Source organism: Diabrotica virgifera, chromosome 4 (assembly GCF_917563875.1).
Source record: "Diabrotica virgifera virgifera chromosome 4, PGI_DIABVI_V3a".
NCBI lineage: Eukaryota > Metazoa > Arthropoda > Insecta > Coleoptera > Chrysomelidae > Diabrotica > Diabrotica virgifera.
Genome location: NC_065446.1, coordinates 140,195,600 through 140,222,906, shown reverse-complemented (window position 1 = coordinate 140,222,906; position 27,307 = coordinate 140,195,600). Strand labels below are relative to the sequence as shown.

Sequence of the window (27,307 nt, the reverse complement as noted above, 5' to 3'; positions counted from 1 at the left end):
ATCGGTACGGTTCTCTTTCATCGAGACCGCCATCAATCGGGTTTGGAATCGGTTCGGCTTTCGGCCCCGAACCCAAGCCGCAATTGCGTCCGTACTACATGCGGCTTTGCCGATCGGCAAGGCATGGCATAATGTGGATGCGCCTTTATGTCACTCGTTTGTTTACTCATTTCTTGTGCGGGATTGTTGTTGTTCAATTATTAATAAAGAACTATAATAACTGTCTCTGGCATTATTTATAATATTATACAAAAGCTTTAAAGCTATTAAATTTTAAACTAGTGATGATATTTCTAGAATAACAAATCCTCCTAAGCTTTATATACCTACTCGCATTATAATTCGAAATATTTTACGTAAACTATACTAACCTACAAAACTCACAATTAATAATATTCTATTTTTTCAAATAGTCCAACTTAGTTCTGTTACACACAAATATAATAAATTACTTATAAATAAACACTACTTCCCTATGAAGCAACACTAACCAATTCGTAAAATATGTAATACACTACTGCACTGAACAGATATCGATACAGATAACAGAACAGATAAGAGAATCATGTTATTAACACACTTAGAAATCTGACGCAGATTTGTCAAAATGACAGTGACTGTACTCTATGTATCAGTTATTAGTTATAATTATGTTCGATTTCTTGTCAGTAATAAAAATTTTTAGTAGAGTTCCATTGTGACACAAAATCTAGGCATGGGATAAAAAAGTTTATTTGAAGAAAGTGTATTTTTTTGTTTTTCTTAATGGCGGTACAGGCTCGTTTTTTAATATTGTATTTAATTATAGAGTAATTTCCACATGCTAACATATTTCTCAAATTGGGCTCTATACCGCCATTCTTTACTATATTACGAATATGGGTGCCAAATATCTCGACAAAATATTCAACATTAAAGCCGCAATCTTCGAACGCGTTTTCCGTTTTGATGACGCGCTACTGTAGCCTCTTAATATACAATTTTCAGTAGTAATTGCACAAGAGCTCTGAAATTATTGAATTTTTCCCGAGTGACACTTTGACAGTTTTAATTTCACAAGCCGAAGGCGAGTGACATTATGTCAAAGTGTCACGAGAGCAAAAATTCTATATTAATTTCAGAGGTCGAGTGCAATTTGTTGCGATTATTTCATGAATAAAACTGTTCAAAACCAAAATTTTATTGTAATTTATTTATGTAAGTACCATTAAACACACAGTTTTTATAAATATTTGACGATTGAAAGTCATCACTTTTATAATTTTTAAAACATTAATTGTCATTAATGTCACTGAATGTTTTTTTTCGTAGCAACGAAGGGCATCTGACGTAATATACTTAACAACGGGAGATTATCAAAAATTATCGATTTAATTCAGATTTCTGTAGCTTTCTATTGGTCAGAATCTCATATGAATGAAATAATCAGTAGTTATTGCACAAGAGCTCTGAAATTATTGAATTTTTCCCCGAGTGACCTTTTGACAGTTTTAATTTCACGAGCCGAAGGCGAGTGAAATTATGTCAAAATGTCACGAGAGCAAAAATTCTATATTAATTTCAGAGATCGAGTGCAACTTGTTGCGATTATTTCATGAATAAAACTGTTCAAAACCAAAATTTTATTGTAATTATTTATGTAAGTACAAATTAGTACCATTAAACACACAGTTTTTATAAATATTTGACGACTGAAAGTCATCACTTTTATAATTTTTAAAACATTAATTGTCATTAATAATGCCTCGACACCGTAAGGTACAAGAGGACGGCTTAAGTAAAGTAAGTAAGTAAAGTAATTGTCATTAATATCACTGAATATATTTTTTCGTGGCAACGAAGGGCATCTGACGTAATATACTTAACGACGGGATATTATCAAAAATTATCACCTTAATTTGCATTTCTGTAGCTTTCTATTGGTCAGAATCTCCTATGAATGAAATAATCACTGGAAGCTTGTTACTTCATTAGTACGTCATATAGACCAGGGCGCATCTGTAAAAATATTAGTACATTTGGATGTTGAGAAGTGACTCATATTTTTTTGCAGAAATTGCTTGAAAATGACTTATATAATAATATTTGTTTAAATAATCAAAACCGGATTGGAATTGTATAGTTTCAAACAGAGTTTTAAGAATATTCAATGCAATGTGGTTTATATGTTTGACTGTTTGAATGTTACTCAATCTGTCCACCACGCTTTTACTGTCAGTAAATATATCATAATTACTAGTTGGATTCAGTAGTACATACTGAACAGCAAATATTAATTTTTAAATAAGTTAATCTGTTGGAATATAAAGATTTTAAAAAACGGTTGAAAAACGTAAATGCATAAATGGTTGAAAAACGTAAAATGCGAATACTTGTTTTTTTATGTTTTTTTTTCGCAATTGTTGCTATTTTGCAACAAGGGTGACAATTTTTAAAATTTTTAACCCATCCTATATTGTAGAAAATTTTATTACGCAACTTTAATGTTAGTACAACTTTTCTCGGAAGTGAATACTTTTAAAGTTATAATCAAAGAACCAATAAAAAAAATCGAATTTTTCCTTCATTTTTTGACATTTTGATTATTTACACAATGTTCCGGACCTTTTTGAGTGAGAGGATAACTTAATTATTATTATAGGAGTTAATTCCAAGCAATTTTTGCAAAAAAATATAAGTCACCTCTCAACGTCCATCTCAAAACAGATGCGCCCTGGACTAATAATAATTGATACAATTTACATTAATAGATTATATTTATTTTAAGACATAATTTTAATAATTATTTATTTCCCCACGAAATATGAAATGTGTCAAAAATGTTTATCCTGATGATGGTTCGTCAAATTGATAAATTTAAAAATAAAATAAAAATTCCATTTTTATTCAGTTGCAATGCGAAGGCAAAACAATCTTATTTTTCAATTAGAATACGGAGCGCAGTCCAGTCCTCTGAATCGACGATTTTCGACTCTTTTGGAGTCTCATCGGAGAGAACGTAGGCCTGCTACTCCATACTCTAATTGACCAACACCGAGAGTTTATCCCCCACACCGCAACTGACGTAAATGGACTAGGTGACTAGCGTCATCTGACAATTGAAAACTTATTGGTCCATTTTCTTGGTAACACCTCCAAGGCTTCTAAAATGTTTTTGGATGCTGGACTGCGCTCCGTATTCTAATTGAAAAATAAGATTGTTTTGCCTTCGCATTGCAACTGAATAAAAATGGAATTTTTATTTTATTTTTATATTGGTCGTTACTTCTTTGAGTAACTAGGTCCATTTTCTGTTGGAATTTACCAGCTGAACAGACGGGGTCGTGAATTGTAAGTTTTTGAATTCCCTCTTGTCTTCTTCGCTTCAGCATCCATCTGGCTTGCAAATTTTAGAAGCCTTGGAGGTGTTACCAAGAAAATGGACCAATAAGTTTTCAATTTAAAAATCTTTTGGTAATATTTTAATATTTTTAAATATTAATGTTGCTATTAGGATTGAAAACTACTTCATCTTTCAATTGCCAGATGACGCTAGTCACCTAGTCCATTTACGTCAGTTGCGGTGTGGGGGATAAACTCTCGGTGTTGGTCAATTGGAGTATGGAGTAGCAGGCCTACGTTCTCTCCGATAAGACTCCAAGAAGAGTCGAAAATCGTCGATTCGGAGAGCTGGACTGAGCTCCGTATTCTAATTGAAAAATAAGATTGTTTTGCCTTCGCATCGCAAATGAATAAAAATGGAATTTTTATTTTATTTTTATATTGGTCGTTACTTCTTTGAGTAACTAGGTCCATTTTCTGTTGGAATTTACCAGCTGAACAGACGGGGTCGTGAATTGTAAGTTTTTGAATTCCCTCTTGTCTTCTTCGCTTCAGCATCCATCTGGCTTGCAAATTTTAGAAGCCTTGGAGGTGTTACCAAGAAAATGGACCAATAAGTTTTCAATTTAAAAATCTTTTGGTAATATTTTAATATTTTTAAATATTAATGTTGCTATTAGGATTGAAAACTACTTCATCTTTCAATTGCCAGATGACGCTAGTCACCTAGTCCATTTACGTCAGTTGCGGTGTGGGGGATAAACTCTCGGTGTTGGTCAATTGGAGTATGGAGTAGCAGGCCTACGTTCTCTCCGATGAGACTCCAAAAAGAGTCGAAAATCGTCGATTTGGAGAGCTGGACTGAGCTCCGTATTCTAATTGAAAAATAAGATTGTTTTGCCTTCGCATCGCAAATGAATAAAAATGGAATTTTTATTTTATTTTTATATTGGTCGTTACTTCTTTGAGTAACTAGGTCCATTTTCTGTTGGAATTTACCAGCTGAACAGACGGGGTCGTGGATTGTAAGTTTTTGAATTCCCTCTTGTCTTCTTCGCTTCAGCATCCATCTGGCTTGAAAATTTTAGAAGCCTTGGAGGTGTTACCAAGAAAATGGACCAATAAGTTTTGAATTTAAAAATCTTTTGGTAATATTTTAATATTTTTAAATATTATTAATGTTGCTATTAAGATTGAAAACTACTTCATCTGATAAATTTAACTTGAATTGTAACTGTAATAAAAATTAATTTCCACGTTAACAATGATAAACAGAATAATTTAATTTTGACGTTACGAAGTGTACCGTTAAGAATATGTATAGTTTACGAACTGTCGACGTTACGAACTGCCACCGTTACGAATTGTCCGTTACCATTTGTTGGGTTTCGTACAGTCGCGTTACGAGATGTCTTGTCACGATGTAAAATACCCAAATATACATAATCTTTTCTCTTTTTACCTTTTTAGTGTAGAGGGTCCATTAAAGTTTTGATAAATCTCTTCTGTTTTGTGCTCCTATTTGAGTATTTCTTGAATGCCACTGTTCTAGGCTTTAATCGATCATTTTTTCCTATTTTAAATTATTGGTTTTGTCTCCCATGTACTATTATATATCTCTACTTCTATTGGGTCTTCTCGTTATTTCCGTTATCTTTGTTATTATTTCTTTACATTTAGATGTAAAGTGAAATCCATCCAAAAATACTGTATAGTTGACTTTTCCGCAGTTATTCCGCATTGGTAATGTCCAATAATTCGCTTTATAAAGAGTTTTAAGTCTCTCAAAAAGTGCATTGCCAAATATTTTATATGCAGTTACTTAACGTAGATTCTTTTATTTTTCAATAATATTTTTATTCTTAAGTAATTTTTGTCCACAACATTAATTCAACTTTAGACAAGACGAAAACGGCGGGTTCGTTGGAAAAAATATTCTCATGAGATTTTTTTGCACAATCACATTCGTGAAACACCCTAGAATAAGGTTGAAGAAGTCGCCCACGCGAAAAGTGGTCCAAATTTTTTTTAACAATTTTTTTTAATCAAATTGCAAAAATCAATGTTTTTGGTCCGGACAAATTTCTTTTAGGTTTTTTGGACCATTCTGGACAAAATGGTCTTTCGTAATTTTTCTGTAAAGTGGATCGTTTTCAAGTTATGAGCAATTTAAAATTTGAAAAACGCGAAAATGGCCATTTTTAAGGCTTAATAACTCTGTTAAATATTATTATTATGAAAGTTAGAAAGTGACTAGATCAAAGTTTAAAGCCCCTACATAATCCTGACCAAATTTGTGTCATTAATTTGTTACTACGCTGTTATTTTTAATTAGGCGTAACCAGGGGGTGGTTTTGGGGGTTATGACCTCCCCTTGGATGTACTTTGAGCTCTATACGCTTAACACGAGTATTATTCCATACCCCCAGAGACCTTCAAGTAGATGTAACCCCCCTTAGGATCATCCTGGTTACACCTCTGATCAATGAGCGGTAAGATCGTATTGACGCGGCTGTAAATGTAAATTGTAATTGAGTGCGAGTAAGATGCGCCATTGGACTGCCGGAATGGCATCTCCCTCGAGCTCACCATTGAAGGCCGCCTAATACGTGCATAGCGCTCATTATTATTACTTAAAAATCACAGCTTAGTAATAAAATAATGACAAAAATTTCTTCAGAAATCGCCATTTTTCGTTTTTGTTCAATTTTGAATTACTTATAACTCGAAAACAATCAACCTTAGAGAAAAATTATAAGGGACCTTTTTTATCCAGAATGGTCCAAAGAATATAAAAAAGTTTCCTGGCCAAACATATTGATTTTTGCAATTTGATTAAAAAAAAAAAAGTTAAAAAAAATTTGGACCACTTTTCATGTGGGCGACTTCTTCAACCTTTTTCTGGCTGGGATGTCTCACAAATGTGATTATGCAAAAAAATATCATGGAATATTTTTTCCAACGAACCCGCCATTTGCGCCTTGTCTACTTACCGTGCCTTTGTTGTTTTCTGTATATACGACGTAGAGTCTGTAAATTTGAAGAAGTATTACTAACGTATTCTTACAAGTAAAGAAAATATTCATATACGTAATGATCTTGTAGTGACAAATAAGAAGCAGCCTAAATACTAAATATGGTGCATCTTGAAGGGTAATGTTAAGAATAATACTGCAAACGTCGATACTGCAACAATTATCTGACCTAAAAAAGAAAAAATATAAAAAATTAAAAGGGAAAAGCCCAGTAGTTGTCTGTATACTATAGTTTAAAAAACTTACAAAGTAGTAAAATCTTCGTATGTAAAATGGTACATTTTTATTTAAAAAATACCATAAAATCATCCAAATAGCTTACAAAATCTCCAGAATGTTTTTGCTCTAAACAAACCATCACAACAAAATCACAATAAAGATAGACTAGAAATAAACAAACCAAGAGACGTTGAATTAGTTCAGAGAAATAAGGGAAAAAAATATCCTGTTGGTGACACAACCCCCTCCAGGCCGAAACCAATTTTTTTGAGTAGTATGGACATCTATATTAATAACCTATATGTTTCCTGCATCCAATTTTGATGATATACATAGTTATAAACAAATAAAGATCAAAAAACAGAAAATTTTTGCTTTTTTCGTCTATAACCAAAAAGTTAAGTATTTTAAACAAATTTGAGAGTGAGAATCTCACAACTCGTATAAAAAACTTCAATATGGCGTTCGCTGAATATGTCAATCCTTATTGGTTGCTTAGAAAATTGCAAAATAAATCATAAATTTTGAGTTTTTATAAATATTCATAACTTATGTAAAAATTAACTTAGAACGTTCTTATTACACGGAATGCTGAGACTTCTGATGCTTAAATAATACCCTAAATTTCAAAGCAATTGGTCAAATAGTTTAAAGGGTATTTAATTTGTTTATCCCAAATTAATTTTTTCTGCTACGTTATAAGTCAGAAAATGATGAAGTTACACTAATACTTTGGACAGTTTATGAAAGAAGAAGATTTATACTATTAATTTAATTAAAAAGAAATGACAAAAAATAATTCTAAATACTGCAAAATTATATTGCAAAAACATGTGAATTAAAAAAGGGGGGGCTAACTTCGTCCCTAATTGTCCTAGGACAATTGTTTTTCTTTCTAAATGTGTATAAAAATGCAGTCTTTCTAAATATGAAAAAATAATTTTTCTAGGGGTAACGGTTAAAAAGTTATTCTAATTGTTTATAACTAAGCAAAAAATCGACATGTTTTGCAACATAATTTTACACCGTTTAAAATTAATTTTTGTCATTTTTTTAATTATGTCAATAGTATAAATATTCGTCTTCCATAAACTGTCAGAAGTCTTACTGTAACCTCATAATTGTCTGACTTATAGTGTTGCAAAAAAAATGAATTTGGGATAAACAAATTAAATAACTTTTAAACTATTTGACCAATTGCTTGGAAATTTAAAATGTAATTTAATCACCAGAATTCTCAGCAATTCGTGTAATAAGAAGGTTCTAAGTTATCTTTTACATAAGTTATGAGTATTTATAAAAACTCAAAATTTATTATTTATTTTGCAATTTTCTAAGCAACCAATAAGGATAGAGATTTTCAGTGAACGCCATATTGAAATATTTTAGACGATTTATGAGTTTCTTACTCTCAACTTTGTTTAAAATGCTTAACTTTTTGGTTATAGACGAAAAAAGCGAAAATTTACCGTTTTTTGATCTTCATTTGTTTATAACTATGTATATCATCAAAATCGACTGCAGGAAACATAAAGGTTATTAATATAGATGTCCATACTACTCAAAAAATTTGTTTTTGGCCTGGAGGGGGATGTGTCACGAGAATAATCCTATTTCTCTTGACTAAATGTTACAAGGAGCACTTTACACAGTTCATACATTGTAAATCATGAATCGGGAGTTCTCCTAGTAACATTCAACCTGTGTTGGTTTGTTTATTTCTAGTGTATATGTATTGTGATTTTAGTATAGCTCACTTTATTGTTGTTAAAACCTAAGTGTTACATGATAATGATATTAAAATTATAAAATTTACACTAGGTCGATGTTATTGGATTAACTTTAAGGGAACATATTATATGTCCTTTCTCGAAAAATTGAGGGACCTTCTCGCTACTAATGATTAGGTGTCGCCAACTTCTTGAAAATTTCAAGATCTTGTCTTGATTTCAAGACAAGATCAAGACAAGAAGTAATTTTAGATTTCAAGATAAGACAAGAAATTTTATGTCAATAACAAGATTTCTTGTCAAGAAAAGAAGAAATCTTGAAATACCTTGACTAATAATGAAAGCTCTAAAACGTATTGTTACGCGATTGACTCTACTATTTTATTTATTTATATCTTTAGGCACTAAGTTTAATTTAAATAAAGGAAGACTTACTTATATTATTTTATTTACATCACTTATTTATTTTATTAATTACAAATAACACCAACTAACACATCTAATTTATTTACAAACTCAAATTTATGATTTAATTAACTAAACATAATAATTACGATAACTAATAAATACATTTCACTAAATCCGATTCGAATACAATTATATCACGGGTCGCGGCTCGTTCATTGACTGACTGGCCTGTGCTCGAATTCCTGTTCTTAAATACTCTGACAGCGGTCGTCTCGAATCGCCGTGGAAGGTCTGGCCTTTACTCGTAACGCCGAGAAGATTCAAGAATAACTAGGCCGGGTTGTGAGGCGTCACATTGCCCCCTCCTTAAAAGATGGTTCCTCCTGGAACCTTGTCGGGACTGGAACTGGATGCTGGTATCTGCAACTGGACCCTCTTTTACAACTCCCAGTTGTATAAAAGTGACAGGGGACGGTCTTCTCTCCGCACCAGTAACTATGCGGATTGCAACAGACTAACACCTGGACCTCGGTGTCTTGGAAAATTTCTTCTACCATATTTCGGATAACTCTCCAGTCTAATTGGCTGCATTCTAACTTTGGCATGGCTAACTTTTGCACGTCGGACTCCAACACGTGCTCTCTCAATTGAATTAATGCATCCCATACATCTTGGTAGGTAGGTTGGTCACGGAGAGTGTCTTTTGTTACCAGATAGAATAGGTAACGTGATGCATCTTGGAGTTTCAATGCTTTGCCAGGAGCTGGCAGTTGGCATTGAAGTTCTGCAACTCGACCAAAGTTCCTTCGGAAGGCGGATGCCAACGCTCGTGCGTCTTTGATACTGGCCGGGATGGTATGGGCCAGCGAATAGTCATCGGGAAGTGCGAGAAGATCTTGCTTTTCTTCAGTGGTAACACCATGTCTTGCTTTACCGGTACCTCCGTAGGCACCCATGAACTCTTCAAAGGTAAGGTCAGGTATTCCTCGAATTTGGTTGACTTCCACTTCTTCATCTACGTCGTGGTCTCCCTCGTACGGCGCCAACCGGTTATGGTGGACTATCATCGGCTTTCCCCTAGGAATCTTGCTTATTCGGTAGATAACGTCATTGATTTTCTTGACAATGAGGTACGGACCTTCCCAGAACTGCTGCAACTTGGTAACATTGTTCAACAAACGGTAGTCCACACAGAATCTCGTAGTTCCATCTTTCTTCTTGACCAGGACCACCGGAGAGACCCATGGGCTCGTAGAAGGTTCTATCACCCCGTCTTTCCTCATTTCTTGAACAATCCTTTCAGCTTTCTCTCTCTTCGCCTGTGGTAATCGTCGAGCGGTTTGACGAATTGGCCTAGCGGTACCAGTGTCAATTTTATGTTTGACAACTGTCGTTCTTCCTGTCTTTCCTCCTTTCGGTACGAATATGTCACGATATTGCCGAAGAAATTCCCTTAATTTCCTTTTCTCCACTTGATTTAGAGATTGGCCTGCAACTGCAACCATTTGGTCGAACTTGTCGTTGGAATTATCTGATGTTGTTGTCTGACGGATTATGGACGTCACGGGTACACAAGTTCCTACTTTTGTCTCCTTCTTGATGGTCACCGGGTAGTCATTGACATTAATCAATCTCACGGGAATTTCTTTAGCAGAAGTAACCAATTCCTTCCCAATTATGATTCCTCGGCCAACCTCCTCGTCGTGGTTCCATGGCTCCATCATAACAGGTGTTCCTTCTTCTACAATTCCCTGTAGCCGTGCTACGATGATCGTTTCACTCCTCGCAGGCACAACTGTATCTTCTTTAATGGCTGCTAGCACAGTGCTGTCATCATGTGGATGAAGAAATACCTCCTCGTTGCCAACTTTGATTACCCTGTTCTTAAAATCCAATTGAAATCCATGCAAATTCATTACGTCCATTCCTAATATAACATCTTCTTCGATGTCTGCAACTATGACAGTATGGACGAATTTTTCTGCTCCAATCCCTAATTGTATCTGGATTTCTCCGTGGGTGTTGGCATTTTCACCTGTGGCAGTCCATAGTCGCAACTTCGTTGGTAAGAGCTTCTTATGACTGTTTATAACTGACGGTCCTATAATGGTCCTGGTCGCTCCGGTATCCACCAACAATGTATACTTTTTACCATTTATTTCTCCATCTACATATACACTATCTTCACGACATTTCAAAGAAGCTATTAGTATGAGAGGGTCTTTGGAAAAGTTGCGGGTCGAAGCTGCCCCCTAAGGCCGACCCGTTCTAGTTTTCCTGCTGGTGAGTCTCTTGACTGTTGTTGTACCTAGGGTACTTACATGAACTCCGTACGTGTCCCATTTCACCACAATTCCAGCACCTTATGGTCTTCGTTTTCTTGCATGAAATACCCTTTATCATATTGACAATCTGGTCCAGTTTGTCTTCATCCTCTTCCTCTTTCACGGTCCTAACTTTACTGTACCCGCCAGAGGCCTGGGTAGCTGATTCGTATTCGAGGGCGGCAGACAAGACATCGACCAGCGTCTTGTGACGAGCTAATCGCAGTGTTCTTTGCATTTCATGATCACGAAGGCCATCAATGAATGTTTGAACAGCCAACTTTTCCATCATGTCTTCGGGAGCTGTTGGATATGCATATCGTACCAACCTGGCAATATCGACCTCGTATTCTTGAAGGGCTTCATCTTTCTTTTGTCTTCGATTTTTAAACTGCGACTGATAGACATGCTCTAAATGTTCGTGCCCGTATCGCATATTCAGTCTCTTTTTAAGCTGCTCGAAGTCATCTGTCTCCTCTACGGCTATGGTCTGGAGGACATCCAAAGCGTCGCCTCGAAGAGCAATAGTGAGGTTTACAGCTTTTTCTTTTTCGGACCATCCGTTCGCTCTGGCCGCCGATTCGAACTGTTTCATGTAGTTGTTCCATGATGACTTTCCGTCGAAATTTGGCACCTTAACACGAGCAAGACTCACACTCCCTTCAACTATCGACTGTGACTCCAATTTGTATTTGGTTTCATCATTTTTAATGTCTGTTAAGATGGGTTCCATACCTTTGTCTACTTTTTCCGTTTCCTGCATTTTATTTTCTATTTCCTTGATCTTTTCTTCAAAAGTAGATTTTATGGACGATATCTTGTCGTCAAAATCCGAAGTGAATTTAGAGATTTCGTTAGTCATCTTGTTTTCAAGGGATGAAATATCACCCGAAACTTTTGAAACTTTGTTCTCTAACGATATAATGTCTGTAGAAACTTTCAAAATATCCGAGGAAACTTGGGAGATTTTACTAGAAACTTTGTTCTCTAACGACGTAATGTCTGTCGAAACTTGGGAGATTTCACTAGAAACTTTGCTCTCTAACGATGTAATGTCTGTCGAAACCTTCGAAATCGACGAGATCACAGCAGCATGCTTGTCTTCAAACAAATAGGTTTCTGGATCTTTACCCTCTTCCTGAAGAGCGTTCTTTAGACGTTCGACCAGATCAGCCTTTTTCCCAGTAGAACTCAGATCCCTTTCTTCCAATTCAAGTCTCAGGTCTGCAATTTTTATCTTACACAAGGTAGACATGATCACACACTTTATTTATTATGATATATATTTTATTTATTTTTAAAGGTTCCACACTCTATTTAAACCGAAAATTTACGTTGAATTTATTTATTTCAAGTATCCTCACTTCTGCACCATTTTGTTACGCGATTGACTCTACTATTTTATTTATTTATATCTTTAGGCACTAATTTTAATTTAAATAAAGGAAGACTTACTTTTATTTACATCACTTATTTATTTTATTAATTACAAATAACACCAACTAACACATCTAATTTATTTACAAACTCAAATTTATGATTTAATTAACTAAACATAATAATTACGATAACTAATAAATACATTTCACTAAATCCGATTCGAATACAATTATATCACGCGTCGCGGCTCGTTCATTGACTGACTGGCCTGTGCTCGAATTCCTGTTCTTAAATACTCTGACAGCGGTCGTCTCGAATCGCCGTGGAAGGTCTGGCCTTTACTCGTAACGCCGAGAAGATTCAAGAATAACTAGGCCGGGTTGTGAGGCGTCACAGTATTTATTTGTAAAAAAATATAGACCAGTAAGGATCTGTGAAAAAACGTCTATTTTTGGATGTGAGAGGTGGCATTCGGATTTTTGCAGATAAAGTTAGGTGACACCTTCAGTAATAATAATTGACTTATGCTCCTTCTCAAATATGCCCGGAACATTAATAAAAAAATTAAAATATTTAAAAATTTCGAAAAACGTCGATTTTTTTCTGCTTTCTTTGCTTATAACTTTAAAACGATTCGTTTTGGAACAAAGTCGTAGAAAAATAAAATAAAGACAAAATAAGGGGGCAAAATACGCCTGTTGTTATTCAATGTTTTTAACCACTTTGGTGGCACTTAGAACCTTAGTAATTCACTTAGGAAATTCTTTGTAACATACTTAAACTGTGTACCAAATTTCATTAAAATCGACCTAATAGATTTTGCATAATAAATTTGCAATCTAAATGTTTTTAAAAAAGTTCAAATTTTTTTAAATCTTTCTGACCAAAAAGTAGACCATTTAGAAGTTGGCTAATTTTTTTTACATATAAAGAGGTGCTCTACCTATCTAATACACTTTACAGAATTAAAATCGGATTATTTAAGGGGCCTCAGCAATGTTTTAAACTTATAAACAGTTATTTGGCTTATAAACAAATAGCTTTGTTTAATAATAATAAAAAAATCATTTTTTGCAATGCAAATAATTAAAACCGGTATAATTTGACCTAAACTTTCAAATGCTGTCAGCAGAATTGCTATTTTATTTTTTAATCAAAAGTTATTCGCGTTCCAAAATTTAAATTTTTCGATTTTTTGAAAGTTCCACTGCGTTTATCTCGAAAACTATGCATCCTACGAAAAAATTTGTAAGAACATTTTTTGCTTAGAATTACCCAAGAAATACAAAAAAATGTTTTATTTTGCGAAAAATCGATGTTATGTAATTCCTCAAGTTCTTTGTTTATAACAATCTTATCGACATCCGGATCAACGGTTACAAAAAAAAAAATCGTGTTCTACGGGTCAAAAAATACATAAAAATCTTGGGTAAGTCCATCTAAATAAAGGAGGGCGTAGCACCCCCTCCTGGCCACAGCACTAATTTGTTTATAAGCCAAAAAATTGTTTATAACTTTAAAACATTGCTGAGGCTGCTTAAATAATCCGATTTCAATTCTGTAATGTGCATTAGACAGGTGGAGTGCTTCTTTATATGTAAAAAAATTGACAAATCTTTGTATGTTCTAGTTTTTGTTGTGCAAGATTTTAAAAAATTTTAATTTTTTAAAAAAAGTTTGATTGCAATATTATTATTCAAAATCTAGTAAGTCAATTTTAATGAAATTTGGTGTACGGTTTTAGCACATTAAAAAAATTTTCTAAGCGAATTAGGAAGATTCCAAGTGTAACCTAAGTGATGGAAAATCATTGAATAATGACAGGCTTGTTTTGCCCCCTTATTTTATATTTATTGCTATTTTGCAGCAAGGGTGACAAATTAAGACATTTTTAACCAATCGCATCTGATAGAAAATTTAATTATATTTGTTTTATTCCTATACGACTTTGTTCCAAAATGAATCGTTTTAAAGTTATAAACAAAAAAAGTAGAAAAAAATCGATGTTATTCGAAATTTTTAAATATTTGAATTTTTTTATTAATGTTCCGGGCATATTTGAGAAGGAGCATAAATCAATTATTATTAACGAAGTTATCACCTAACTTTATCCGCAAAAATCTGAATGCCACCTCTCACATCCACCTAAAAACAGATCCTTACTGGTCTAATAACATTATTTAGACATAACGTAATAGTTATTTATGATATAAGTTTTAAAAGTACAATTTTAAGGCACGCATGTGAAAGTTTCTGCAATTCACATGAGTGCCTTAAAAATGTACTTTTTAACACGTATATCATACAATATTTTTTCTACAAACGTCTTATAAATCAGCAATTATAATTTATTCATTCTCAATTACAGGACAATATCTACAAAAACTTTTACTTGAACTTGACTGACATTCCATTTTTATATTTTTCTTGACATTATATCAAAACTGCCTATACGTATGAAAAAAAAAGTTAGTTATTAATAGCAAGCTGAAAATTTGTTAATAGATTAAGGGTTTCTAGTCGGACAAACTTTGATATATGGGAACACTGAAACAGGGGAAGTTTTAATTGTGGAACAGGTTAAAAATTTGGAACGGTCAGACCACGAAAACGTCACATGTATTTTGTCCGACAGAACTTCCAATTGATTTGTTACCCTTTCATTAAACTCTCATGCAAAAATCAGACTGCTATTTATCACCTGTCATAATGTTCTACGTGTTCCACTCATTAAAATGCCCATTTGGTGATAAATAGCAATCTGATTTTTGCATTAGAGTATAATGAAAGGGTAACAAATCAATTGGAAATTCTGTCGGACAAAATACATGTGACGTTTTCGTGGTATGACCGTTCCAAATGTTTAACCTGTTCCACAATTAAAACTTCCCCTGTTCCAGTGTTTCCATATATCAAAGTTTGTCCGACTAGACACCCTTAAGCTATTAACAAATTTTCAGCTTGCTATTAATCAACTTTTTTTTGTACGCGGGATCCAGACTTAATAGAATAGCATCTTACTTTTATTGTTGTATATTCTAACAAATTTTAATAGTTTTTTTCTACAAACGTGTTAAAAATGCAATAATACAGTTCAAATTAAATTTAAAAAACCTTTTAAACCAACTTTTTCAAATTGTGCAAGTTGTACTATTAATATTAATGTTAATAAATGAAATATAAATATTTTGACGTTTCACAATTTGACAATTCACTTTTAACTGCAGTGCCTTAAAAATTTTAAAGCTAGTGCTTTAAAGTAGCATTTTTAACGCTCCTATGGAGTGCTAAAAATTGCATTTATCTACTCTATGTCATATTACGTATAAGTTTTTAGTTTGTGAAACCTGTCATTATAGATAACAGTGCGTGAAGGGTTTAAAGTGTTCGTGAAGTAACAATTTATTTTAAATAGGATTTACTTTTTCGCACACTTTCAATGGGTTTTTGGCACACTTTCATATAATCAAATATCCTTAACTGTCGCGTTGTCATGGTGATGACAATATGAGCAATGACTTACAACAAAATTTTTGACAGTTTTGTGGTTTGAAAGTAGTTAGGATTTTTAAATGTCAAAGTTCTAAAAATTGTAGAATAGAAATGAATTCCAGTGACGAAGAGTTACAGTTATTTTATTTGTTTATCGTAGATAAAATATTGTATGAAACTGTGCGTGAAGTACTTTTTGCGAACTTACGCGATGTATAGTACTCGCTCCGTTGTCGCTCGTGCTCTGAAAATCGCGTGCGTGCGCAAAAAGCATACTTCACGAACTGTTTCATAAGTAACTATTTTCTAATACAGATGTTGCTGGCGTTTCCAGAAAATCCTTGGCCATTTTCGATAATGACGGATAGTTTCGTGTCTTCTCAACCAATCAAGTATATTCTCAGAATCTTCTGACCTATTAGGCCCATTTATGTATTTTTAAATTTCATACTTCAAAGATTATAAGTTATCATCAGCTTTCTAAATAATATCTAAATCAAGTTCGTTATCCTCTTTTTCAGACTAAGTGCTGGCTCCGGTATTGGATTCTGTAAATCATTCTGGGATTTATTACAGTAGTTAGCTTTAACTATTTCTTCAAATTTTTGTACTTCCTCTGATTGTAGAAGCTTTCCCCAAGATGAAGAGGAAAATGCCTCTACTTTGTGCCGAGGATCCAAAATAAGAACTATACAGTATAATATACAATTAGTTTTATTATAGTTTTTCAGTATTTTATCTCTCGCAGCTTGAATGCAGTACCGTCCCTATCAATTTTATTATATCAAGTTCATGAGACCAATATTTCCAGTTTATCTAAAAGTAAGTTTACTCCAATGACCACCAATCGGAGTGTGCAATATTTTTCCCCTTCGAGTCTTGAAGAGTGTTTTAAAGCTTCTCAGATACTGACAAAATTTACTGACCAGATCCCATTCTTCATCTAATTTTTTCTAATCTAATTTTGCAATTATTTAGATTTTTGATGTTGTTGCAAAATATAGTTAAAACATTTTTTACACTTAAACGCCATGTTGGAATCTCGAAAGTTGAATGCCACTTTGTAGGCACATCTAATTTTGGCATAGTCATTTAGTCATCTTACAATTTATGGCCTCGCAAGCACTTAAGTTTAAGTTGCCTTTGCCCTGAGGTTTTGATATTTTTTGACAAGATGTTTAATTTGATTTACAGGAGAGTTGAAATCCAAAGCAGTATCATTTATATCATTTTCTACTTCGACGTTATCCTCCAAATAATCAAAATCCTTTTCGATGTCGACACTGTTATGATTTGGTTCAATAATTTTTCTGAAATCATGGACAGCTAATGCCCGGTTGCACCAACAGATCTTAGGCTTAAGTCGAGAATATCATAAGAATTAATATAATATAATTATAATATATTACAATAAGAATACCATAATATAATAATAGATATAATTGATAATAAGGTAAGAATCTAAAATTGTGGTGCAACGTAAGTGATACTCAACTAGGCCCTATCCATAAGTAGAGCTTAGCTAAGCTGGAGCTTAAGATCTGTTGGTGCAACCAGGCATAAGAATATGTGCGAAACATACAAAATGCTTATTTTAAGCATGCAACTACAAATCAAATTTGGCGTTCGTCAAGAAAACAAATGCAGATCGGGGACTCCCCCCAGTGGCAGTGGAGGCCGTGTTAGCACGCAACGCAATAAAAAGGTCGCCGGGGAATCACCGGACCGGGTAATCAAGAAATTTCAAGATATTGAAATTTTTTGAGTCAAGACAAAATATAAGATGTCGAGAAAACGTCAAGACAAGATTCTTTAAAATTTCTTGATTTTTTCTCAAGACAAGACAAGAAGTTGTTGTCAAGACAAGAATTCTTATCTTGTCGACCCCTACCAGTGATTTGTATAACTCGTGTATCACTAAGTTGGTCTGTATCACTCGTAGCGAGAAGGTCGCTGAACCTTTCGAGCAGGGACATAATATTATACGTTCCCTAAGGAAAGCCTGCTTCCCATCCCATGAAACATGCTTCGTGAAAATAAAACACTGCTAAACAAATAGAAGTCCGCCTACCAATGAAACGCGTGTGATTCATGCTCGTGAAACATTTTTATCTTCGGGAGGCCACTCATCAAAGAAACATAAAATGTGAAACATGAAACACGTTTCATCGAAATAAAACACCGCTAAATAAATAGACGTCCGCCCATCTATAAAACGGGTGTGATTCATGCCCATGAAACATTTTTATCTTCTTGACACGTGTTTCATACAATAGGTGGTGTTCTATTTTTCGATTTCAGTTTCATTGTTTTGGGCAATTAATTACGTGCGTAAATAAATGCCGACCAAGAATTTAATATTGCATCGGTTTCTGTAGTGGAGCAGAACCAAGAGCTGTACAATTATATCCTGGAGAGGTACTCGAATACTCAATAAAAAAAATATCGTTTTTCTTTAAACCAGGATCCACAATAAAACAATGTAAATGTTTGAATACTCATTCTATAAAATGATTGAAATTTGGCAAGATGATTATTTAATTCGTTTGTAACCAAATATGAAAGTACTATGGTTATAATTTTTTGACAGTAATAACAGAGTTGCCACAACAGCAACGACATCGCCATCATCACTTTCCATCGTTGACTATACAAATTTTATTTTTGTTTCTTTGATCAGTATAACAACATGAAACGGTTTCGTTCTTCACAATTTATTTGATTCATGTTTCACGTTTCATGTTTTATGTTTCACGTTTCTTTGATGTCCCTAGGGAAGCTGCACACCAAAGAAACATGAAACATGAAACATGGAACGTGAAACATGTTTAATGAGAATAAAACACTGCTAAACAAATAGACGTCCTCATACCAATGAAACGAGTGTGATTTATGCGCGTAAAACATTTTTATCTTCGAAGGCCACACACCAAAGCAACACAAAACGGGAAACATGAAACATGAAACGTGAAACACGTTCCATGGAAATGAAACACTGCTAAGCAAATAGACGTTCGCCCATATATGAAACGAGTGTGATTCATGCCCATGAAACATTGTTATCTTGAAACGTGTTTCATGAAATAGGTCGTGTTCTATTTTTAGGTTTCAGTTTCATTGTTTTGAATAATTAATTGGGTGCGTAAAATGAATGCCGACCAAGAATTTATAAATGCGTTGGTTTCTGTGGTGGAGCAGAATGAAGAGTTTTTCCAGTTTTCCCATTTTTCCCTGGAATCACCCCAAAAAAGGAGAATTAATAAAGAAAGTGGTTTTCTTGGAATCCTTCACACACTATGTAGTGCAGTCACTGAAGGTGGATATGAGCTATTACCTTCGATTTCGTTGAACCTTCATCGATTTGTATGAAAATTGGTGACTGGTTAGAGGATATCTCAAGGGACAAAGGTGACATGGTGCCAACTTGCGCTTTTACTTTGGGGGTGGATAAAAATAAACCCATAATTCGATAGAGGGAGAAATTCTAAGCAAACTTTGTTATATAAAGTTATTGAAATGAATCAAAACATTTTTAGTTATTAAACATCTAAGATTTTAATTTTTCGTGAGCAAAATGCATGTTTTTAACCGATTTTTCATAAATAACTCAAAAACTATAAGTTTTTACAAAAAAGTTACTATTACCAAAATTGAAGCTAATAAAAACGAAATAAACTCCCTACTAGAAAAACGATTTATTTCTAACTAAAAGTGAGTTATAGGTAATTCAATGTATATTATTTTCGGCGAGTACCCAAATCTAAGTATTCAAGCTTAAATAACGGGAAAATGATGCATTTTATAACAAACTTATTAAACATTTGTCAAAGTACATTTGTACTTAAAAATATCTATTAAATGAGTTCCCGAACACATTGAGAGCATTAAAATTTATGCTCCAAAAATGTTTCGAAATTAATCTTTTAAAATTTTTAAATGTTGTTGTTTTTTTTAACAACTCCGTTAATTTGTAAGAAATCAGGTTAACCTAAAATCTAGTTGAAAGCTAATTCCAAGGGCTATTTAACCACGTTAAATTTATCTTTTTAAACCTCTTAGTGTTTTTAAAATAAAAGGTTAAATGGCCCCGTTTACATGGTTCTCGCAGCAAAATTTAAGTTTTAAACGTTTCTATCTCGATTATTTTTTACACTCGAGAAATAGTAACAACGATATAATATTTGATACAGATAAAACTTAAATTTGGTTATATATCATTTTTTACGTGTATTGAGTATTTTTCGAGTTATTATCAAAAGAAAATGAAAATTACGATAATTTTAAAAATTCTGATTTTTTTAAATTATATCTTTTCCTCAAAAATGGGCATTCTAAAGCGGTCAAAATAGTTAGAATCATTACTTATGCTAATATAAAGAAATTCTTGTAAGGATTACTATAAATTTGAATTTTTGTGGAAATGGCGCATGTTTAATTTTTCATTTTTTCCTAAAAAATTGGAAAGAGTTCTTTTATTTTCATGATAACTTGCTTAATTTTAATGCTATTAACCTCTCCTGGAGCTCGTTTGTTAGGAAATCTGAAGAACTATGACAAGTGTAAATTAGGTATATTTTATTAAGTGCATCGTTTTCCCGTTATTTAAGCTTGAATAATTAGATTTGAGTACTCGTCGAAAAAAATATACATTCAATTACCCATAACTCACTTTCATTTAACATTAGTTTAGTTTTTCAAGTAACAATTGTATTCAATTTTTTATTATCTTTAATTTTGGTAATAATAACTTTTTTGTAAAAGCTTAGAGTTTTTGAGTTATGCGTGAAAAACCGCTTTAAAACATGCATTTTGTTTACGAAAAAATAAAATCTTTGATCTTTAATAACTCAAAAAGTATTGATTTATATTAATACCTTTATTTAACAAATTTTGCTTAGAATTTTTGTCTCTATCGATTGATGGTATTGTTTTTAATAAAATAATTTTCACCCGCGAGAAGGGGTGGCATCCACACCCAGGGTAAAAGCGCAAGTTAGCATCATGTCACCTTTGTTCCTTGAGGTATTCTCTAACTACTCACCAATTTTCATGAAAATCGATAGAGGTTCAACGAAATCAGAGGTGAAAACCTTAAGTGACTGCAATAATGCCCCTTATTAAAATGCTTCATATATCATTTTGTGCACGTTTTTATTACCCAAACATGGACACCAAAAGGGATTTCCTGGTGCAACCGCTGTAGCCAAAAAAATAAAAATAAAACGGGGGTTGAAAAAACATTTTTTTTTTGCTTTTTGACTCATATGGGCCTATACTCCATCAATAGTGTTTTTCATAAATATATATGGTTATTGAAACATCCCTGCGAAAACTACCCCTATTCCTGAAAATAAGATTGGAGAGCATGTTTTTACGATTTTCTCATTACCTATGTATTTTTTGAAGCAAAACTTATACAGAATCAAAGATCACTATTTTCTCTACAAATAAGCTCCTATGCATTTTTTTTTTCGTATAAACAACGGTTACGGCACAGTGGCGTCGTAAACCTCAAGCTAGTCGAGGCATTAAAGGATTGAAGAAGTGTCAGTGAAGGATTTTTTGCAGTAAGACGGATTTTAATGCGGATTGGTGCGTTGGATTCGTAAGAATGTCAGGAAATTTTGTGAACTAATTTAATGAATAAGAAATCTCAAATTGCATTTGTGCATAAGAAAAATGCATTTAAAAAGTGCATTTTGAAATAGGCAATTATTATAAATTTGCAACTCGGTAAATTTTCTTACTCGGGGGTTTTTGGGGTCTCTGAAAACGAATATGAGGTCGGCGAGAGTGTGAAAACTGCCTGGTGCTTGCAGCGGATGTAATAAACGTCTTCCTCTGGAGTATTATGGTAATTTATTAAAGACTTGGCCCAAACTTGTAACTCGGGGGTTTTTGGGGTAATCTATTTTCTTCGATGTAACTATAGTGATCGAAAAGGGTGGTATTTTTATTATAAATAAACATAAATTTTTATTATTATAATATATTTATGGTTAAAAAAGTTCATTATACAAAATTTATCGTAATATATCTTTAAAATTCATTTTCTTCATCATTATCATCTTCTTCTTCATTATTGCCTTCCTCTCTCTAGTCCAATGCAATATTTGTGCAATCAGAGCCTGCACAATTTTGTAGGCTAAATTACAAACTAACCCATGCTTCCTGCACCCGCATGAGTTGCCGCAGTCTGACTTACAACTACAGAATATTAAATTTAAAATGTGCGTAGGACCAGGTGGCTGAGTCATTCTAACTGGAATTAATACATTATTTTGTAATTCCCATCCCCAATCGGTTGGGTTCATGTTACTGTCCTCTCCATGTAGTCAAATTTGTGTTTGTAAATATACCCTTTTTAAATGCTGGGTAAATGCATCAACAGATGAAAGAATTTTTCCAATGACAATCTTTTTATTTTTGGCAATAGCCATTAAGTACATTCTGTATCGGTAAGTTTCAGCTAATTGGATATTACTCAGTTTAAACTGCTCAGGAATATTCGGTTTCCTGAAATTTATCGGGGCATTATACATAGCCATAAGAAGTTGGCAGCCGTGGCCAATAATTTCATTAAGGGGTACAACATACAGTAAACCAAATGTGCTTGAGAGTCTGGCAAAAACCTCTGGAATAGAACAAACTCAAAACTCCATAATATTCAACCAAGAATACCTGCCTTAAAAATACCAGCACTTTGTAGAAGGGACAAAGTTGTCATGAGAAGACTAAGAATTGGACATGGTTACCTGATGAGCCAGGGAAATCCTCCTTGGTATCATACCTGCAACACTCGTGTCACCGACAAACACATACTAGTCGAGTGCCAGCTATACACGAACACCCGAAGACAACATAAACTGGATGAAGACAAAACCACCACTCTTAGTGATAATAGTAACTTTAATAATGTGATAAATTTTCTCAAAGACTCTCGGTTATACTACGCCATATAAATGTTGTTTTTTATCATTTTGCTGATATTGTAATTTCTTAATTTAAATTCTTAATTTTCTTAATTCTTGTAATTTAAACATATTGTAAACCTTACTTTTGTAACCGTGTCAATGGCCTGCGTTGCTGAGGCACGTTAATTTAAATTAAAAAAAAATATTTTTTACACTTTTTTATAATAAATTATTTAAATAACAGGAAAACAAAATAAGAAAAAAAACGTGTTCTGTTTTGCTTACAGTGTAACCGTTATATTAGTGTATACAAACGTGTGGGAGAGAAAGGCAATAAATCCTACATGAAATTAGTTAAGAATGTATCAATACTGCCAACATAATTTTAAGCGCCAAATTAAAACAAATGGAGATCCTGAACAAAATAATCCTGTTTTTTTATAATAGGTATCCTATGAAATTAGAATTTAGTCGTTGCGATTTTTATTTTTAGTGACCCCAAAGACCCCCGAGTAACAAGTTTGGGCCAATTATTTAACAAATTACCATAATAGTCCAGAGGAAGACGTTTATTACACCTGCTGCAGGCAACAGGTAGTTTGCACAGTCTCGCCGACCTCATATTCATTTTCAGCTATCCCAAAAACCCCGAGTAATGAGTTTAAGCCAATTATATGATAAATTACCACAATACTCCAGAGGAAGACGTTTATTACAACCGCTGCAGGCACCAGGTAGTTTGCACACTCTCGCCGACCTCATATTCATTTTCAGCGACCCCAAAAACCACCCGAGTAATGAGTTTAAGCCAATTATATATTAAATTACCACAATACTCCAGAGGAAGACGTTTATTACACCCGCTGCAGGCACCAGGTAGTTTGCACACTCTCGTCGACCTCATATTCGTTTTCAGCGACCCCAAAATCCACCCGAGTAAGAAAATTTACCGAGTTGAAAATTTATAATAATTGCCTATTTCAAAATCCACTTTTGAAATGTATTTTTCTTATGCAAAAATGCAATTTCAGATCTCTTATTTATTACATTAGTTCACAAAATTTTCTGACATTCTCACGAATCCAACGCACCAAACTGCATTAAAATCCGTCTTACTGCGCCAAAAATCGACAATAAGGCCTTTTTTTGTGCTTCAATGCCTCGACCAAGCATGCTTTGGCGGGCTCCAGTTTTGGTTTTTTTTTTTTCGTCACCTATTCATTTTATTGATAACGTACTTATGGCAAATAAAAGAAGACACTATCTGCTATACATTATGACCTACACATATTTTACTTTCTTTGCACCCTAAAATCACAGTAGTGGCCCAAATTCAATTTTTGCATATTTTGTTTATCCATTTTCCTTTTCTTTGGGGTGGTTTCGGGGAAAATATGGGGGTGCATTATACAAATTTGTAAATAACACTTGTACATGGGTAACAGCTGAAAGTTTTTTATGCTATCGTAAGCGGTTCAGGTAGTATATAAAGGGTTTTTTTTAAATTTAACACCCTGTAATTAAAAAATGGGCAATTGCCCTTAAATGAAAGGCATACCAAAAAATCAGACACTTATTTGTGATTAATTGCCGCTGGGTTTCTTCTTGCTTCCCGTTACGGTTAGAGAAAAATATTTTTTTTAAAACATCTGTTTTAAAAACTCGTCAACTTTGGGGCGCCATCCCCGATAAACGGTGGGTGATAGACACATGCTGTCGCGGAATAAATTGTAGGGGATATAGTCCTCTTCATATTTCTATTAAGGAATTTTTTGCAAAAACGTACAGAAAGGGCTACGTTTCGCAAAAACCACAAACTACCCTTTAAATGGATGAAAATGGGTGTTCCGCGGCGAAATATTTTATGAAAAAGTGAGTCTCATTAAAAGCACCCCTTGATATGCCAGAAAAAAAAATAAAACCGGACTTGTGTCGAGTTTGCGAAGTTCAACCTCTGTAGTTTCTACACTATGTAACATGAAACAGTTTCGTTCTTCACAATTTATTTGTTACATGTTTTACGTATCATGTTTTTTGTTTTACGTTTCTTTGATATGCGGCCTCCCTTAGACAGTAATAAAAGAGTTACCACGACAGCAATGACCTGGTCATCACTTTCCATTGTCGACTATCTATACAAATTTTATTTTTGTTTCTTCGATTAGTATATTACATGAAACGGTTACTTTTTTCACAATTTATTTTTAACATCGACCTAGCGTTGTTTCCATTTTATATATTATAATCTTGATTTCATAATCATGTAACACTAAAATAAGGCTTTAACAACCATAAAGTGGGCTACCTTCGGTCCGACAAGAGCGAAAATGTTCTGGAAATTTTGCAATCCATTTGGATGATTTTAAAGTTTTTTTAAATAAACATTATACCATTTTGCACATGAAGTTTTTACTTCTTTGTAAAAAAATACACCCATACCTCGCTATACGGCCGCTCTGGATACGGCATTTCGCTATAACGTCCCTGTTCAATTACGGCACGGTTTTGATTTACGGCCTAAAATTTTTCGCTATAACTGCCCCATGTTGTCATTCTCGAGCAAACGCAATCTCGATGCACAGTCTTTTCTATTTCCACTTGTTTATGCATAATTAGAAAATAAAATGAGATGAGGCCGCATCTAAGGAATATCTTAACATTTTAAAGGGAATTATAGAAAAAGGTAGTTATAAACTTGAACAAGTGTTTAACGTAGACAAAATAGGACTTTATTGGAAGCAAATGCGTGATCGCACGTACATTTCAAAAACCGAAAAATCTGCGCCTGGTTATAAATGGTCTAAAAACGATTAACTTTGCTACTTGGTGCAAATGTCACTAGTCATTTTAAGCTAAAACCACTTCTAATTTGTCCAAAAATCCAGGCCTGTTACAGGACTAAATAAAAATCATTTACTGTTATATGGAGATACAACAAGAAAGCTTGGAGTTTGTAGATTATTTTTGGTTTTTGGAATCTATTATTTTATATACCAGTGTATGTGCTTTTTTATGTATTTTTGATTTAAATAAAATAAACAGATAAAATGCATTTTTAACGGCAAACCATGTAACATATTTAACAAATTTGGAACCGATCCCATTAAATTTTTATGAATTTGTATTAGAATAATTGATTCGTTATACGGCATTTCGCTTTGCGGCCATGTTTCGTGGAACGTATCTAGGCCGTAAAGCGAGGTATGGGTGTATATCTCTAGAAAAACCCATAGGTACTAGTAAAAATCAAACTCGTTATATTAGAATTAAAATAGTATCAGAAGAATTAAAGATAGTTATCTTTTTCCAGTAATTTTTATCTAATCGATGAATTTCGAATATTTTTATTTTTAAACGTACTTCAATTAGATTGTATCAAAATTCGTTTTACTTTGTAATTAAATGATTAAGAAATAATGCGAATTAATACCAATATTTTATTCGCAGTATTGAAATAATAACTGTTTTCTTTGTATTAATTACAGTGCACAACAAAAAATATATAATGTTTACATTGAATCCAAAAACGGTAAAAGCGCTCCATTTTCCTGAATATCGTTTTTCCATGTTTTCCACGTTTTGAACGTTTTTCTTGATGGAAATGTTCTTTATGTTCATCACTAACATCTCCAAGACTTTGTGTGAAAGGGTCCAAGTGGGAATCAATCATCTGAAGGTTTTCAGTAGGTTGTTCATATATTCCTTGTGGTTTTTATCGTGTTCGTATTTTATCGATGTCATCTTTATAACATTCCAGGAAGTTGGTTTTTGTGACTGCGGCTATTTCATTCCCAAAGAAAGCAACAACACTTTATATACCCAGCCTAAAAGCTAAACAATATAGCAATTATTACTTAAAGATCTCCACATAAGTAACAGCTGTATCTATTATATTGGATATTTTCTACAATCCGTTTTATATTGCTATATGTCTCTTTTATGTTTCAGAACGGACCAAAGGGACTGAAGACCATTTTCGATTGCATATTTGAATGCTACTCATCAAAATATACAAGAGATAGCGGAAATATTGTATGGAAAACATGTGTTTTACAGTTTATTGTATTGAAAAAATGGTATGCATACTTCTCAATTGTTGATGTAGTTGTTGTAAGTCTTGACTTTCTAGCTTTGGTGGCAGTTAATACTACAGTAAACTGCATTAAGCTCCAAGACCAAATTGCTAACGTCAATAGCACCAATACTGGTTCAGATGCGATCTTATCATCTTTGAAAGAATCAAAAAATTCAAGAATATCCGCAGCGGTACCTAGAAGATAAAAGCTTTATCAAGGATAATTAAAACAAAGTTACCTACATTAATATTTTAAATAGCAATCCGTAGATGCCAATCTACCAAGAAGTAAAAAATTTCCTGTAGTCGTCTGAATACCATTAATCACAAAAAATCAATTAAAATCCTTTATAAAACGTATATTCATGTTAAAAAAGACCCTTTCAGGTTACATCACAAAACGTTTTAG

General features: G+C 33.4%; 1 protein-coding gene across 2 annotated transcripts in view; it reads right to left on the bottom strand.

The window, feature by feature from the left end:
* The window catches only part of LOC114335267 (transmembrane protein 26), a 261,871-nt gene that overhangs the window by 62,043 nt on the left and 172,521 nt on the right, over positions 1-27,307 (bottom strand). For both annotated transcript variants that reach the window (XM_050648406.1, XM_028285484.2), the window contains exons 4-5: positions 26,910-27,093; positions 6,315-6,525 (exon numbers count right to left, since the gene is read on the bottom strand). In XM_050648406.1, coding sequence (XP_050504363.1) covers positions 6,315-6,525; positions 26,910-27,093 — 395 coding nt within the window. The remainder of the gene's footprint in view (positions 1-6,314; positions 6,526-26,909; positions 27,094-27,307) is intronic.